This window comes from Lactuca serriola, chromosome 5, assembly GCF_051521515.1.
Source record: "Lactuca serriola cultivar US96UC23 chromosome 5, Lser_US96UC23_V15, whole genome shotgun sequence".
Taxonomy (NCBI): Eukaryota; Viridiplantae; Streptophyta; class Magnoliopsida; order Asterales; family Asteraceae; genus Lactuca; species Lactuca serriola.
In genome coordinates this window covers 63634066-63651623 of record NC_136412.1, presented here as the reverse complement: position 1 = coordinate 63651623, position 17558 = coordinate 63634066, and the positions used below count along the sequence as shown (strand labels likewise).

Genomic DNA, 17558 nt, shown 5'->3' with positions numbered 1-17558 from the left:
TGGAGTCGGTGAGTCCCTTCGAACAAAATTCCTCATTCAAACGATTTAAGGCAGATCTTGTTGGATAAGGTGTCTAAGTCCATAACTATATTTGGTATGTACTTGACCCGACCGTCATGGTCCATTTGGGTTGCATGGCATCATGCATTTGAATAGACTAAATGAGAGAAATAACATTTGTGGTTTATTAATATATTATAAGTTCTAATATGTTAATAGTATTATTTAATTAGTATTAATCAAGAATTAATTTGGAATTAATTAAGTGATCAAAAGATGACTAATTAAATATATGGGTTGACTATGTAAATTATCCATAACTTGTATAGTGGGCTAAAAGGCTCCATGATTATCAAGTTAGGTTAAACCCATAGGATGCTTCATGGATGCTCCATGAGAGTTACAAACCCATGGGTCATGGAAATGAAGAGTCATGTCACATTAGGGTTTACATGGTGTAACCCTAGATGTGACACACTATATAAGGAACATGATACTCACCAAAATCGGCTACACTAAGAACAAGAGAGGGCAAGCCGATTTTTACAAGTGTTATACATACTCTAAAGTTATTCCAAAGCATTTGGTGTTGTGTGAAGCATTTTAGGCATCACACTTGGGTTGCTAGGCTCTCAAGGTTTTCAAGGAATCAAATCAACTACAAGGTATGTAATTCTAGCCATCTTTTAGATTAAAAGTTCCCTATGTATGCTAGATAGGATTATGAACCTTGGAAATCATATTTTGCATGTATTTTAGACAAACATAGATCCAAGGTTATCTAAGGTTGCATATACACTTAGGGGTGTTAGAATGCTCAAAACCCATCAGATCCATCACCCTAAACATTAGATCTACCATCCTAAGGGTCGATTGTCATGTAAAGCTGCAAGCTTTACGTTTAAACATGGAATATAAGGCTCATAATGCCAAAATAACTCTAACAAGGATGATTAACCACAATACCTATTATGTGGATAAATAAAGCTATAACCTTTGGACTCTCTGGACCTCACATATTTGAAGTCTAGGCCTCAAAAGGGACCTTATGCACTCAAAGTCCCAACAATGGTGGAAGAAACCCTAATCTTCCATATTTACAAGATTTAAGCAAAATAACAAAAAAGGTTCAAGCTTTTACCTCTTACTCAAGCCCTTGCACGAAGTTACACCAGATCCACTGATTCTCTAGCTCCCTTGTTGGATGATCTCCTATTCTCCTCAAGAGATACACTAGTCTACTCCAAGTTTTAACCTCTAAGACTCTCATGGCTCTCTATACACGTTTAGGGTTTGCTCTCAAGGAAGGGTAGCCACAAATGAGGTTATAAGTTCCTTTAAATAGATCCCGGAAATTAGGGTTTCTCTGCCCAGCACCTACTCGGCGAGTTAGTTCTCTGACTCGTCGAGTCCACTCATTAACGACACGCGGACAACTCGACTCTATTCGACGAGTTGGACTTACAACTCGCCGAGTCACTCCATGAATCTCAAGGTTAAACCCATATTAATTCACCTGAAAGTTTGGATGTTACAGTAGGCAACTATAAACCAACATAAATGAAGAGTAAATTGCTATAAAATAACAAAAAGAGAATATTTATACCAAATTGTTTTTTCTTTAATGTAACAATTGCTACACGATGACATAAATAAAAAAGTAGGATGGTATAAAACAACGGTAATACAAAGTAGGTTGCTTAAAATGATGTTAATGAAAAGAACAATGCTATAAAACTCATCACTTATCGCATGTTGTCATGTCTACCACAACGTAACATGTAATTTATTCTTGCATTCATATCCTTTTCTAAAAGAATGTAACATTATTTCAATGTTGAAATAATTTTTTTTGTCTATTTCATTCCTAATTATGATTTAAATTAGGTATATTTTTCTCTGATCAAAACTATATACTATAATAGTGTGGGAATTTTGTGGTTGGTTATCAAACAAGACATAGAACATGAGTTCGAACGGAATGCAACACAAAATATCTTCATTATTGAAGATCTTTTTGTTGCTGCTAACTTTCAACTGTAATTTCTTGTAGATGTAGACATAAGTTGTTGCCTTAAGGATGAATTTCAAATGTTTATTTTTTAGGATATAAAGACAAAAAGGAAGGAGCAGACACCCTTAGTTATAGAATAAAATGTCGTTTAAGTGTTTTGTAATTGTGTTTATTGGTTTGGTGCATGGGCTAACAATTCTTTGGGCTTGCTGATTAAATAAAGGTTAGTTCTTTAAATAGTATCAAAGGATATTTGGCCTAAATGTAAGGATAAATCTTTTTAATTGAGAGACTGCCAAAAAAAAATGTTTGTTAAGTAGTATAAAGTATACATATATGTAGAATATAGGGCTTAATTAGATGATTTATTCTTTCATAATAAGTCATATGCTCATAGTTCCATCATTAAGAGAACGGCCATCACTTTTGATGTATTCTTTTGAGTTTTGAACGATCATTATAATGTAAAGTAACTTTATTCTTATTAATAGAATATTTACACGATAACTAATTATTGTTTCGGTTAGTTGATTGTTCTAATTATGGATTGAATTGTATTTAATTTTTTTTTTATTTTGAAGATTGTGTTTGCATAGATAGTTAATTGCGCAAAGATTTACAAAACTTCACAATTTACATTATGGATCTGGATGAAATTCACATAAGCAAATGAAATCGATGGAAACTTTTCGATAAAAAATACAAAGGTACTGTGAAAAATTTAAAGAATGTTGTTATTTTATTACAGATTAGTTTTAGGCCCTAGTTGACAAATTAGATTTTAAGCTAACTTATCAATAACTTTTATAAGTTTGCTTATAAGCTACTTTATAACTTTTATAAGTTTGCTTATAAGCTACTTTATAACGTACAATAAACTATTTTTTATGGTTTTACCAAACTTTAAATTATAATAAACTAACTTAAAAGCTAATTTATTTTTGCCAAATAGAGCCTTAGCTGTAGTTAAGACACTAAAATTGTGAAGAATACAAGTGTAAGTCGTAGTTAGACTATTATCTTAATTCATTCAAATTTCAATCTAAACTATTTATTCTTCTAACTCGTAAAGTTGATCCGTAAAAAAGATTCACCCCATATTTATTTACAAGAGCTATGTAATATAATTGTTGGGGTGCAAATTCAATCCCACGTCGGTAAAAGGGAGAAATCATATGCTAGCATATAAGACAATGGTTAATCATTTCTTTTGTCAATTGACTCTAGAAAATGAAATCTCGTTGTTCTTCTATGTTGAGCTTGGTTAGACCAGTAGCGTTTCTAACAAGTGGTATCGGAGCTATGGTCGTAGCCCGGATGATGTGGTTATCGTAGGTGACGCAATCTCTTGTAATTTTCAGTCTAACGAAGTTGATTCTGAAGTTTTGTATCGAATATGTTCCCGGTGGCCTAGGTCAGGTGAGCGTGTCCTGAGAGTACCGAAGGTATGCAAAATGATTGTATCGAAAATCTTCCCGATGGCCTAGGTCAGGTGAACGTGTCCTGAGAGTACCGGAGGTATGAAAAATGATTGGATCAAATGAACAGTCGTTGAAAGGGAGGTCGAGGCCAGTATGGGTGGAACTTGAGTTTTAACGGAGGATTGTTGGGTGCAAACCCAATCCCACATCGGTAAAAAGAGAAATCTTCTAACATGACAATGGATAATCTTTTCTATTGTCGGTTGGGTTTAAAAAATAAAACCTCATTGTTCTTCTATGTTGAGTTTGATCAGGCCAACAACGAACCTAGAGATAATAAAAACAAATAGTATATAATCAATTTGTTATAACAACATATTTTTCTCATGTAATACCCGCACTATTTGATGTTTCCCAAAATCCAAAAAAGTGTTTGATGTACATTTTCAAAAAAATTTTACAGTGTTAAAGAATTAAAAAACAAGTAACACACATTTAATTAGAATGAACAAGTGATATTACATCAATACATGTATGTTTATTGTAATTTTTTTTTTTTTGCAAAATAAAAAACACCCGACTTGTAGGGTTTGCGGATCTTTGATTGTTCAATTCTCGGCCCCGATCCGAAACACAAACACATAGTAAACCAGGGTTAACCCTTCCCTTAGCACAGTCGAAGCACTGATCAAATCTTTTGATCTTCGTCGCCATGGGAACCCTAGGAAGAGCCGCATACACAGTTGGATTTTGGATCCGCGAAACTGGACAAGCCATGGATCGTCTCGGTTCACGCCTGCAGGGCAACAACTACTTCAAAGAACAGCGTATGTATTAACCCTAATTTTCCATTTCTTAATTTCGATCCCCTCAACACCTCGTGTATATCGTTATTAGATTTCAGTTTTGGTTCATACATCCATCCACAACTTTATTTTCTACCAATGTGATCCTCAACGTTTTCCAATTTAGCTGGATCATTTGTCACAACATAATCTTCTGATTACATGTAATAAATAGCGTTTTATGTCATTTCAAATGAATATCTTTTCAATTACTGGAGAATCGAACCTTCGGCATTTGCAGGAGGGTTGATTATCATTTTTCAAAGGATCAATTTTCGTTTACCCATTTCATCCCCAAATTGGTTTTTTCTCGTAAACCATTGAAGACTTCTTATTCTTAACATTTTTACACAGTGTCCAGGCATCGGTCTCTTATGAATGTATACGACAAAGCTCCTACAGTCGATAAAGATGCATTTGTAGCCCCAAGTGCTTCCATCATCGGGGATGTTCAAGTGGGAGCAGGATCATCTATTTGGTATGGTTGTGTTCTGAGAGGTAATACTGTTGTAACTATTATACAATATGCCATTTTTATTGTAATTCTAGATAATAATCTCTGAAGTTTGCTTACAATCTTTTGTGCATAGGTGATGTTAACTCCATCAGTATTGGATCTGGGACTAATATTCAAGATCACTCACTTGTGCATGTTGCAAAATCTAACTTACCTGGAAAGGTGCTTCCTACTGTCATTGGAGACAATGTTACTGTTGGTGAGTTAACAAATAGCAATCTACTTTCATTTATTTTTTATATTATTCATTTATTTATTTTTTTTCGTATTAGAACATTGCATTTTTAAATGAAAGTAAATTGCTTTTTATTGTTTATAGGTCATAGTGCTGTTTTACATGGATGCACTGTTGAAGATGAAGCATTTATTGGTATGAAAGCTACTCTCCTTGATGGTGTAGTTGTTGAAAAACATGGCATGGTTGCTGCGGGTGCCCTAGTAAGACAGGGTACTAGGATTCCAGCTGGCGAGGTTTTTTTCTCTCTCTTCATTTACACCAAACACAGTACAACCTGTTTTGTTTTTGTTTTGTTTGTACTGATCTGTTATGTCATGTCATGTCAGGTATGGGGAGGTAATCCTGCTAAGTTTCTGAGGAAGCTTAAAGATGAAGAGATAGCGTTTATCTCCCAATCGGCGTCTAATTATGCCAGCCTGGCACAAGTTCATGCTGAGGAAAATGCGAAGACGTTGGACAAATTTGAGTTTTTGAAAGTGTTTCAAAAGAAGGCGAATGTAGACCCGAGTGTGATCCAATGATGATTTTGATTTGAGGTTGTTGTTGGATTCTTGATGTTCATGGTTTTTTGCTTGTATTGAGCAAATCTTTTGAAATAATTACAAACTTGTTGTAATGGAGTTGTAAAATTTATATTTTGGATTGTGTCTTATGTATCTGATTTTTGTTTAGAATGGGAATTTGACAAGATTGTAATCTGTCATTTATGTTGGGTATTTTTTTCTTAGAAATAAAAACAAGTTTCTGACACTTAAGTTATGGTAAATGTTGTTAAATTGAAAAAGATTGTGTTTCACAATGTGCTAGAATTCACACAAAATAGATGAAAATGGAACATGTAACTATGTAAGATACATTACTGATGTAAATTGTATGAAAAAAAGAAATATGGGTTAAAATTGTAATTTCCCTCCACATTCATAAACAAAAATAATGTACAACTTAAAAAAAAAGGTTAGTACTAATAAAACAAACATGTCGAGACAAGATTTCTTTTAGACTAAATTATAGAAATGACACCTATAGATTGATCGAATTCGTAGTTTTGGTGGTTAAGTTTAAAATTTGATAGGTTACATCCATGCGGTTTGTGAATATTGTACTGTAGGTCCTTGTTCCATATAAAAGACCAAATTACCCTCTCTTTCTTTTTTCTTTTAACTATATATATATATATATATATATATATATATATATATATATATATATATATATATATATATATATATATATATATATATATATATAATTGTCATTTTATCTTTATTTTAATAGCATTAATATAGATTATTCGTAAAATTATTATTATTTTTTTAAAATCAATTATCTAAATTTTATTAAATCATATTATTATTATTATTATTATTATTATTTATTTTTCGTTTTATTTATTTATCTTTGTTTTTGTGGTTTAAAAATCTTTTAATATTTTTGATGTTTATTTGAATATATTATTAAATTTTTTTTGACGTTTTGTTCATTACGAATAAAAGATCAAACACTAACATATAAATGAATGATGTAAATAAAAAACACATAAAAATAACATTAAATAATTGTATTTGATGATTTATAGTTATCCGATTTATTATTTTAATTTGTTTATTCAAACAAAACATAAAAAACATCATTATATAATGTAAATGAACAAAACGTTAAAAAAACAACATCAAATAATATATTCAAATAAAACGTTAAAAATATCCGGGTTATTATTTTAATGTGTTTATTCGAACAAAATGTAAAAAAATAATTATATAATGTAAACAAACAAAATGTTAAAAAAACAATATCAAATAATATATTCAATAAAACGTTAAAAATATTAAAAGATTTTTATATCATCAAAAGAAAGATAAATAAATAATAATGTGATTTTATATAACTTAGATAATTGATTTAAAAAAATAAAATAATTTTATAAATAAAATCTATAATATATATATATATATATATATATATATATATATATATATATTATATAATAAATTGTTAAAAGCAAAAGATTAAAGAAAAAAAAAAGATAATTTGGTTTTTTTATATGGAGCTGCAGACAATATTCAAAAACTATAAGATGTAAACTATCAAATTTTAAACTTAAAAATCAAAACTAAAATTTGATCAAACCACAAGGAGAATTTCTATAATTTAGTCTTACTTTTATTAAAGCATGTTCTAATATATCAAATAAATATTACATTATTATGTATATGGTGTATGTATTATTATGCACAATGGACCAATGGTCAATGAACTCACTAGTCACTACCATCTCCATTATTGGTTTTGCCTATGGAATCTTCAAAAGCTGTGATATGATTGACTACAAGATTTGAATACTGAAGTATGTGATTTCCCCGATTGAGAATTTCTTAAATATTTATAAGAAAATCATATAAATTTTATAGAAGTTTTATAGAAACTTTAAATGTTGTAGTGTTGGAAAATAAGAAAATATTTGTTTATTATTATGATTACAAGATTAAGGGGATGTTTTTCTTCCAATTTATATGGAAAAAATGGTTAATATATAATGGTGTCTATCTAGTAAAAATGTTGTATACAAAAGTTATGTTTCCTTTTTAAATTAAATAAATCGTTCTGAATGACAATTATATATCCTTACCTTCCATAGAACAATTTTCATAATGTAACTAATTTGAAAATACTCATCAATTAAAATGAGATGACAGAGAGATATAAAAATGATAAATAGATAAACATATTAGTGTAATAGTGTCTATCATGGTTTTAGAACTCATTATTCGATATCTGTTGGCCGGCTACCGAGTAGCGAACATTCGGGGAGTACTTGAATTCGTAAATTCATATAGAAATATTTTAAGGAAATTATATAGGTCAAAATCATAAGTTAAAACCATAAGTTGATTGAAATATATAACAAAACTATATGCATTTGAATACACAAAAACTAAAAAAACACACACACAATGGTCTCATTTCGTGAATACTTACTGAAAATGTAAGATATATATGTAGTAATAATCACATGTGTGTGTATTAAATAATAAATCATTAAATATATTATACATATTAATCATCGAGTTGGCCGAGTTATACAATACTTCTTGCTTCAGTAAGGGGCCGATCGAGGGAGTACTCAGATTTGTAACCCGTCTCGGTAAAGAACCGAATACTCGAATAGGAAGTACTCGGCCGATTATTCGACCAACTCGGCGAGTTTTACAACACTACTTAATATATCAAGGTTGACCTATTAAGTTATTATGAAAAGAATCAAACATACGTAATCATCATATTAAATACTTAATTTATTAAATTCATTAAGTATATATTACATTAAGTATATATAGTGATATAGAGAAATACATGTAACTTTACAAGTTTATTGAAAGTTGTAATATATGACAAAAAGGTATATATATATATATATATATATATATATATATATATATATATATATATATATATATATATATATAGTTTATTGAAAGTTGTAATATATGACAAAAAGGTATATATATATATATATATATATATATATATATATATATATATATATATATATATATATATATATATATATATATATATATATATATTATATCTTTTATGTAAAATCAATAAAAGGTTAGATTGTAGGTTTTAACATAATTTTTTGTAGTTACCGATAGTCATAGTTCATAACAACTCAATGAACACTGAAAAACACATCATTTCATCTTATATACATAAAAAAAACAATTACGTTTCTTTTATAAAAGGTTTAACTATATATATAACTTTTCACCGATTGCCATTAAATTAAATGTCCAACCTAATGATTCATATACAAATTTCGAAACATTTTATTAATAGTTTAATACATATGATATGGTACCCAAAATGTATATTAAAACAGTAGGGATCCGTGATTTAAGGTAGGTTCGTAATTGGACAAATGAAGGTGGCCCTTCATATCATGTTTGGATCTTCTTACACGCTCACCTTTTAAATCATTCTATTTTTACTTTTACATATTTATCATAATAAAAACAAATGTAAATATACCATCATATTATTTCTCTACAAATAGATATCATTAAAAGGTGAGTAAACTTATAAAACTAATTTGAGATCAAGTAAACAAATATATATGATTTTTAAGGGTCCTTTTGAGATCAAGTATAAGGACTCTAGGTCAGATTCTTCCATTTTTAAGGGTTTTTTTCATGGACACCGATGAGGTGATGGTCCTCAAAGGATGATGATGTTAGTTAAAAGAGATACAAAGAGAATGAGAGTGGTGGTTTGCTTTGTTGAGTTTAGAAGTGTGACAACCCAAAGTTTATTCCGTTATATTACCCTGTTTCCGTTACCGGAATATTCCATTTTATAAAAGTTCCGTTAATTTGGGGTCGTCAAATAAATAAATAGTTATTTATTTATTTATATTTCATGTGATTATTATCATAGCAAAATAAATATAACTCGTAAATTTCATTCCATTTAATGGAATAAAGTTATATTAATACGACCATTTAACCCAGGTAAAAAGTTTAAACCTCGTTAAGCTTTAGCATCGGGTAGTCGTATACCGGGTGCAACACCTGAGACCTATATAAGGAAGGTGGAACACTTCCTAGAACTCTTTTACCACTCAAGCTCCACTCTCTCTCTCTACTCTTTCTCTAACTCGTCTTCGACTCCAAAACCGCAAATTTCTGCCTCCAAAACGTAAGTCCTCTTATCCTAACTTGTTCTAGACATCATTGAATTGTGTTTTAACCCAAAAATCACTCATGAAAGTTGGAAAAAGGGAGTTTACGGCCTAAGAACCTCCTTAGGCCGTAAACACCTAACATGGTGCCAAATGTCCTGATTTTCCTTCTTTCGAGCTTAGATGCTATTTGTGGAATTTACCTAGGAGTGTTTAAGCCTCAAAACAATAATTTTTAGGGTATAAAAGAGGGTTTACGGCCCAAGCACATGCTTAGGCCGTAAACACCCTCTAACCATGCAAAAATGCCCAAAAACACTTCCAAATCATGTTTAAGCTTGAGGTATGACTTAGGGGATTTCCATTTCGAGTTTGGAACAATTAAACATCATCATTTGAGGGGCAAACTAGAGTTTACGGCCCAAGCATATGCTTAGACCGTAAACTCCCCCAAACCATGTCAAATGAGAGTTTAAGTCCCCTAAATGGCCCTATACCTTCACTAGAAATTGTTGAGGTTGAAACAAGGACCTTAAAATCAAAGATTGGAGGGTGCACAAGAGTTCACGGCCTAAGCCATGGGGCTTACGGCCGTAAACTCCCAAGGAGTGGCCTTTGGGCCGTGAACTCCAAGGGAGTAGGCTCTTGGACCCTTAGACACCCCTTTGGCCTTGTAAAATTCCCTAGAACCACTTCTAAATCCATATGAGACTTGAAAGATATCAAAAACACTCCTCCATGAGTTTACGGCCGTAAACTCATGGGGGATGTGGCCTCCCAACCGTGAACTCACATAAAGTGAGTTTTAGGAGAGTAAACTCCTTATCCGAGCCATACACACCCTTAAATGTTACCCGGGACACCCCTAGCACTTAACCAAAGTGTTTTCCGCACTTTAGGATGTGTGTACTTGTTTAATTAGTAATATATTTACTAATTGTATGTAAACATATGTTATCATATGTTAATAGGTCACTAAGTGTGTTCAAGTCTTTACTTGACACCAAGCACCCAACCGACACCTTCGTTAGATCCACTTACATCAGGTGAGTTCATACCCCTGAATTAACCTTTTTAAATGTTTTTACATGTTTTATGGGGGGGATACAAGTTAAACATGTCAGTTATCATATCAATCACATATGATTGATAACCCGCATGCACAAAGATTTATTACACTGTTAACTGTTTTACAAAATCTGATACTGTAAATGTTTTTCTAAAATGTCTTTACTTGTTCAAATCTTTACTTATACTGTTTATCAAAGTTTCATTTATAACTTGTTTATGAAAGGTTCCCAAAGGATTTCTAAAGGTTTTCAAACTTATTTTACAAAAGAATACCAAGTTGTGATTTTATTAAGTATAAAAGTTTTCCAAAGTTTTCATCAAGGTTTTCTTCCATGTTTTTATACTCCTACTTGTTAGATACTACTGCTTCGTTATACTTCTACATATTTAATACTCATACTTAGTTAAATGCTTCTACTTTGTTAATGCTTTTACTTCATGATACGCTTATACTTGTTAAACGCTTCTACTTCGAGAAATACTACTACTTCATAAACGTTCCTACTTTATTACCGCTTCCACTTCACGAACCGCTCCTACTTGATTAATGCTACTACTTCATAAACGCTTATACTTTATTGACACTTTTACTTCGAGAAACCCTTCTACTTCACGATATGCTTATACTTCACGATACGCTTCTACTTCACGATACGCTTATACTTCACGATACGCTCCTACTTGTTAACACTTATACTTTGTGAAACACTTCTACTTCGTTAAACACTTAAACTTCGTTAAATGTTCCTATTTGTTAAATGTATGTCTGTGCTTGTATAGATATACATAAATAATGTTTAAAGGACTTAGGAAGGCTTGTTCGCCCTATTTCCTTTTCTTCGTTGAGATGTGGTCTGGTGGGATCGGATGTCCGTTTGAAGGTCGTTTGATCATTAGTTATATATTATGTATACAAGCATAGACATATAGGTTTAAATTAGTCAGTTCAGTTGTGAGTCTCTATCATTAGTCCAGTATTTTACATCAGATCTCACTACACGAGACACATCTTCAGTACACGGCCTTCTCCGTTGTCAAGTTGGTAACCAGAGTCTCTTGTAGGGAGAGCGGACATTGTGTGTATAGATCTATACGGGATTGACACCCCCACACCCTGACTGCTAGCTACAGTCCACGGCCTACCAAGCCAAGGGGTGACAAATTTCACACTTACACAGACGCTTGCAGGGCGTCTAGTTCTCTAGTGTCTATCAGTATGGTTACGAGTATCTCGGGGTTACCTTATAATTCATGGCCTTAAGGTAACGGGTTTTAACACTGTATTCACTGTTTTTGACCTTGCTAGACATATCATTCATTTGATACTGTCTGGGGTCTGTATTCACTGTTTTTAGACCTTGCTAGACATATCATTCATTTGATATTGTCTGGGGTCTGTATTTCACTGTTTTTAGACCTTGCTAGACGTATCATTCAGTTGATACTGTCTGGGGTCTGTGTTTCACTGTTTTTAGACCTTGCTAGACGTATCATTCAGTTGATACTGTCTGGGGTCTGTGTTCACTGTTTTTGGACCTTACTAGACGTATCTTTCATTTGATATCGTCTGGGGTCTGTGTCTTCTTTTGTTAGACTGAGTCAGGCGTACCGTTCATTCGATACTCTCCTGGAGTCTATGATTCCTTTCTGCCTTAGTCAGCAGTCTTCACTATTGAGGCATATGTTATTTTCCTGATATTCTCCTACTTTCTTTAAAATCAAACACCGTATTTTGGTAATGATAGTGTTAAGGGAAAATTACTTTTTACAACATAACTCTGTCGGGTCTTGGTAGAAGACTACTTTTATTTAAGAAAATATAGGATTTTCTAGAAAGGACTCTAATTCACTGTATACTTTAAAACTACTACTTATATAAAGTTATTTGGATAAAATGACACTAAATACTTATGAACTCACCAGCATTTGTAAAAATGTTGATACTCGCTTTCAAATAACTTGTATTCTTAAGTCAGCATTAGACAGGTACATTCCAGGAGCTTCTGTTGAAGACGGTTCTGTGCCAAGCTGCATCTATACTAGTTTCTGTTATACTTTAATGTTTTTATGTAATGTAAATTATGTAAAACTATTACTATTAATGCAATGGTTGTTGTACTTTGATTACTATACTGCATATGTTGTGATACTTGACATGACGTCATCCACCCCAGAACGTTTCCGTCGTTCCGGTTTTGGGGTGTGACAAGAAGTGAATAGGACGGGGTGAGGTTAGACTTTAGAGGGTGAGGGGTGGTGAGAGTGGGAGTGTGTATATTTACATTATGGGAAAATGATATAAATGCTCTACGAACTTTCTAGGGTTTACTCGTTGAGTCTCTAAAGTTTTTGTTGGGCTTTATGAGTCCTTAAACTAGGATATGACCTGCTCTTTTAGTCCATGTCAACCTGTAATAGCCGGTTCAATGACCTTTTAGATCAAAAAAACTCACATTGTGCCCCTATAAAGCAAAAAAAAAATAAGTTTGGGGATCAATTCATACAAAAAAAAACTCTCCTTTTCTTCTAAAGCCGATTCACACTCAATATGTATTTGATCCCCGAACTTATTATTTTTTTTTTTTTTTGGCATTATAAGGACATAATGTGAGTTTTTCTGGTCTAAAAGGTCACTGAACCGACTATTACAGGTTGACAGTGACTAAAAGAGCAAATTATATCTTAGTTTAGGGACCCATAAACTCCGACAAAAACTTTAGGGACTCAAAGGATAAACTCTAGAAAATTCATAGGATATTTGTGTCATTTTCCATTACCTTATTAAACTGTAACAAATAATAAATATATAATTACACAATGATATTATGGTCATTTCAAATATAACAATGACAAAACCGTAGAAAAAACATATTATAGGGACTAATCGTGTAAATTTTAAACATATAAGAAATTGTCCGAATTATCTTAAAAAATAAATATTAAACATACAATTTCCCACTAACAACAGGGAATCATTTCATTTACTCTTTCTTAAATTTAGTCCAATTATTTTTTTCACTTTATACATCTTCTGAATGGAGCCTTGCGGCGGATAATAGATTTTCGTCTTTCCGTCTTTTGGATAAAATATCTGAAAGCAAGTTGTTTATAAGCGACAATTATGGGCATCTTCGACACCCCAATCAGTACACTTTCCTTTAAAATATTCCTATATATTTTTTAGTAAATCGTATAACAAAATAAAATTTTGATCATAACTATAAATAATGTGGAGATATAATATTTTTCATTCAATAACTTGTTACTTCAGTCTTCAAAACATTAAGAAACTAATTATTTTGACTTCGAAACGCAATTATGTGTTTTGTAGCACATGCAAACACCCCCTAAGCTATTATGCAGTTACTACTTAATTGTAATTTTCAATATACTTCTTATTATTTTAGCAATTCATGTAAACTACTCTTCGAAATCACTTTTTCCCAAGTTATACTTGGTTTGGTTGAGAAAAACAATGACCGTATGCTTATGGACAGATAAACATGGGTAAATTCCGGGACACCAGTGGAATTGAGATTGGTCTCGACAGTTAAGAAATGAAAGGGAGATGCTCGAGTTTATATGTAACGTCCCTAAAATTACAAAATATAATTTTCATTTAAAATAGGTTAACCAATAAACACCTTTTTATTTAAAATCATTAAGTGACATTCATTTGTTTGAAACCATAAGATTCACAGAGTTGAATTGTACAACAACAGAAACCAATATCTTCAATGCGTGTGTACAGTTTCGTCGAACTCTCCTCATGAATAACCTGCAAAAAATTTAACCAACAACTATAAACATAAAGTTTAGTAAGTTCCACAGTATGTCACATACTTCACCATACATACAACACATACAAACAAAGACCTCGACTCTAGTGTCGATCTGCTAACTCTCCTTTCAACATGCAAATAATACACATACTAATCATGTTTATCATCCACTGACACTCTTGCCACTTAACATATTGCTAGAGGCTAAATCCTGGTCTTTTATATAATTGCTAAGGGTTGCATCCTGTCCTTCATACAATTGCTAAGGGCTACATCAGGGTCTTTCAACAAATGATGTCTATATATAAGTCAGGGCTAGTGCTAATACTGACAACCGCCTAATGAATACATAGTCATATGTAGTTGGGAATCAGATAGACACTTGATCAGATGACCCTACCTGAAAGCAATAAATCAAACAAAAATCATGTAATAAGGCTTTAGACCAAGAGTTGTCAAACTATTTAACTTAAACTACATACAAATCCTAGGAACGATCAACCAATGTTATCATTACCCAAACCAATCATGACACCTAACAATATCATATATATATATATATATATATATATATATATATATATATATATATATATATATATATATATATATATATATATATGAAAAAGTGAATATACCCTTAAAGGTATATAAGCTTAGGTACCCAAACTCACCATACTACGTCGTTTTGTATCATATAATACATTCTAATTGCTCAATGTTCTTATAATTTAACTTCAAACTTGATTTATTTCCAAGATTTTTATAAACTACACATTTATCTTCATCTTATATAATTTTCATTTTTAACTACAATATATATAACTTAGTAGGTGTTCGTCAAAAAGATGTGATGTTGGAGAAAGATAATAGTGAAATTTCGAAAATCTTGAAAGTAAATCAAGTTAGGAGTTGAACTTTAAGAATTTTATAATAAATATATCAAACAAAACGACGTCTTATGGTGTGTTTGAGTACCTAAGTATATATATATATATATATATATATATATATATATATATATATATATATATATATATATGTGTGTGTGTGTGTGTGTGTGTGTGGATCTACGTGTTTTGCCATTTTGTTGCCTCAAAAGAAAGATCACCTAATGTATTATGCTTTGACACGTCCCTTTCAAAAAATCAATGATCATAAAATAGATTGTTGATGAATTATATTGAAAATGCCAAAATTTTGTAGATTTTGAATTGGTTACAAGAAAAAACATAAACACTTATATCTCAACTTTTACTTGAGATTTGAATTTGTTTTGAGTTTATAGTTTATGTTCTTTATTATTCTTTGATGGATTAAATTTACTTTGTAGTTTCCCTTTGCAAGTTGCTGGTTTTCGAGATGGTATCTCATTGGGGACAAGATTGTTGTCTCAAAAGTCAAAACTAAAATTGTTTTTACATCCATAATTGTGTTAAGAAAACATGGTCCAAAGTTGATACTTGACATGTTAGTTGTCTGATCTACATGTTTGTTTGATTATCAAATATAACTTATTTTCGTTAATGATTATGTTTTTTTTTTAATTGTATATGTTAGTTCGTTTTGGTATGTTAAAACATGAAATCTAAAGGCACCTTGTATGCACCATTATCGCCTATCACGAAGTATGAGAAACACCCTAGTTGAAATTGAAAGCTATATGGATCAAATTTGTAGTTATTGAAATTAAATAGTACAGGAGCCAAAATTGTAATTAATACAAAATTAAAACTAAAATGGCTAAAACTATCATTATTTTAAATTAACTATTATTGCACCAAAACTGCAACTAATACAGATTATAAATTATATGAACCAAAACTGGTAAAAAATATATAAGAATAAATTTGTAGTTATTGAAATTAAAGGACTACAGGGATTAAAACTATAATTAATATGTATTGCAAACTATAGGGTTTAGAAAGATAATTATTTTATATTAAAAACTATAAGGACTAAATATGTAATTATTCGTTAATCTAAGGATCATATCTTTAAATTTTATCAATATGACGCCGTTAGCATATATCCGGCCAAATCGGCGGCAATTATATAATATGCAGTAATGTAGTTAGTATGCCTATCTATTATTGATTAATTTTAACAAGCAAACATGTTTAATATTGTGTGCGGATTCATGCCGTGAGAAAGCCTATTGCATGTGATGTGGTATTACCGTATTAGCATGGGAATATTTTTTGTTTCATTGAGATATAATGATATATATGTGACTTTATTAATTTTTAATAAGCATGTTACAATGTTTTATGACTAAACTATATAAATGGTCCCTGTGGTTTGCTCAAAATTGTCACTTTGATCCAAAAAAGTTTGGACTAACACCACAGGTCCAAAGTTTTCATTTTGTTGCGAGTTTGGTCCAAAGCATTTTAAAAATTCTTCAAATGACGGATTTGTCCTTTCTATTTGTTTTTTCCTTTTCCTTTTTTTAATTTAATATTATTTTATTATTTAATCTCTCTCTCTCTCTCTCTCTCTCTCTCTCTCTCTCTCTCTCTCTCTCTCTCTCTCTCTCTCTCTCTCTCTCTCTCTCTCAACGAATTTCACCGTTTTACCCTCTTCCTTGAAATGGGTATAACCAAAAAAGGAACTAAGTTCATCCGTTTCATCACCGGAGAAGCATTCGACAAATGCCAAAGGGAGAAGAGAAACAATCAAAGATGACCACTTGTGAGAAATGACGACTTTAAGGTAAGGAGAACCACATCATTGACCAACGTTTTTTATGAATCGATTTCATGTGAGAATCAATTGGTTCTTGAAAATCGATTGGTTTGAATATGGGAGGGAATAGCTTATGAGTCATTGCCGATTCCAAGATTTAGAAGGATGTAGAGAGCAGCGATTTGAGAATCGAGATCGTCGGAATCAAGCATGGCGACCAATGACGGGATTGCTTCGAGCAACGCTAAAGTCGATTTGGCATCAAAATCTTCTTTCGCTAACTTTCTGTGACCCCTAATAA

General features: G+C 31.5%; 1 protein-coding gene across 1 annotated transcript; it reads left to right on the top strand.

Moving 5' to 3' along the window:
• The first annotated feature begins 4038 nt into the window (after window positions 1-4038).
• Window positions 4039-5733, top strand: LOC145052553 (gamma carbonic anhydrase 1). Its single transcript, XM_079000376.1, has 5 exons — window positions 4039-4262; window positions 4635-4778; window positions 4871-4996; window positions 5117-5268; window positions 5362-5733. The coding sequence occupies exons 1-5, from the start codon at window positions 4148-4150 to the stop codon at window positions 5554-5556; spliced, it is 732 nt and encodes a 243-aa protein (XP_078856502.1). The 5' UTR covers window positions 4039-4147; the 3' UTR covers window positions 5557-5733.
• The last annotated feature ends 11825 nt before the right edge of the window (window positions 5734-17558 follow it).

Coding starts and splice junctions, on each gene's coding strand:
- LOC145052553 (XM_079000376.1), top strand. CDS start 4,148: ATGGGAACCCTAGGAAGAGCCGCATACACAGTTGGATTTTGGATCCGC. Junction 4,263..4,634: donor CAACTACTTCAAAGAACAGC/GTATGTATTAAC, acceptor ATTTTTACACAG/TGTCCAGGCATCGGTCTCTT. Junction 4,779..4,870: donor GTATGGTTGTGTTCTGAGAG/GTAATACTGTTG, acceptor TTTTGTGCATAG/GTGATGTTAACTCCATCAGT.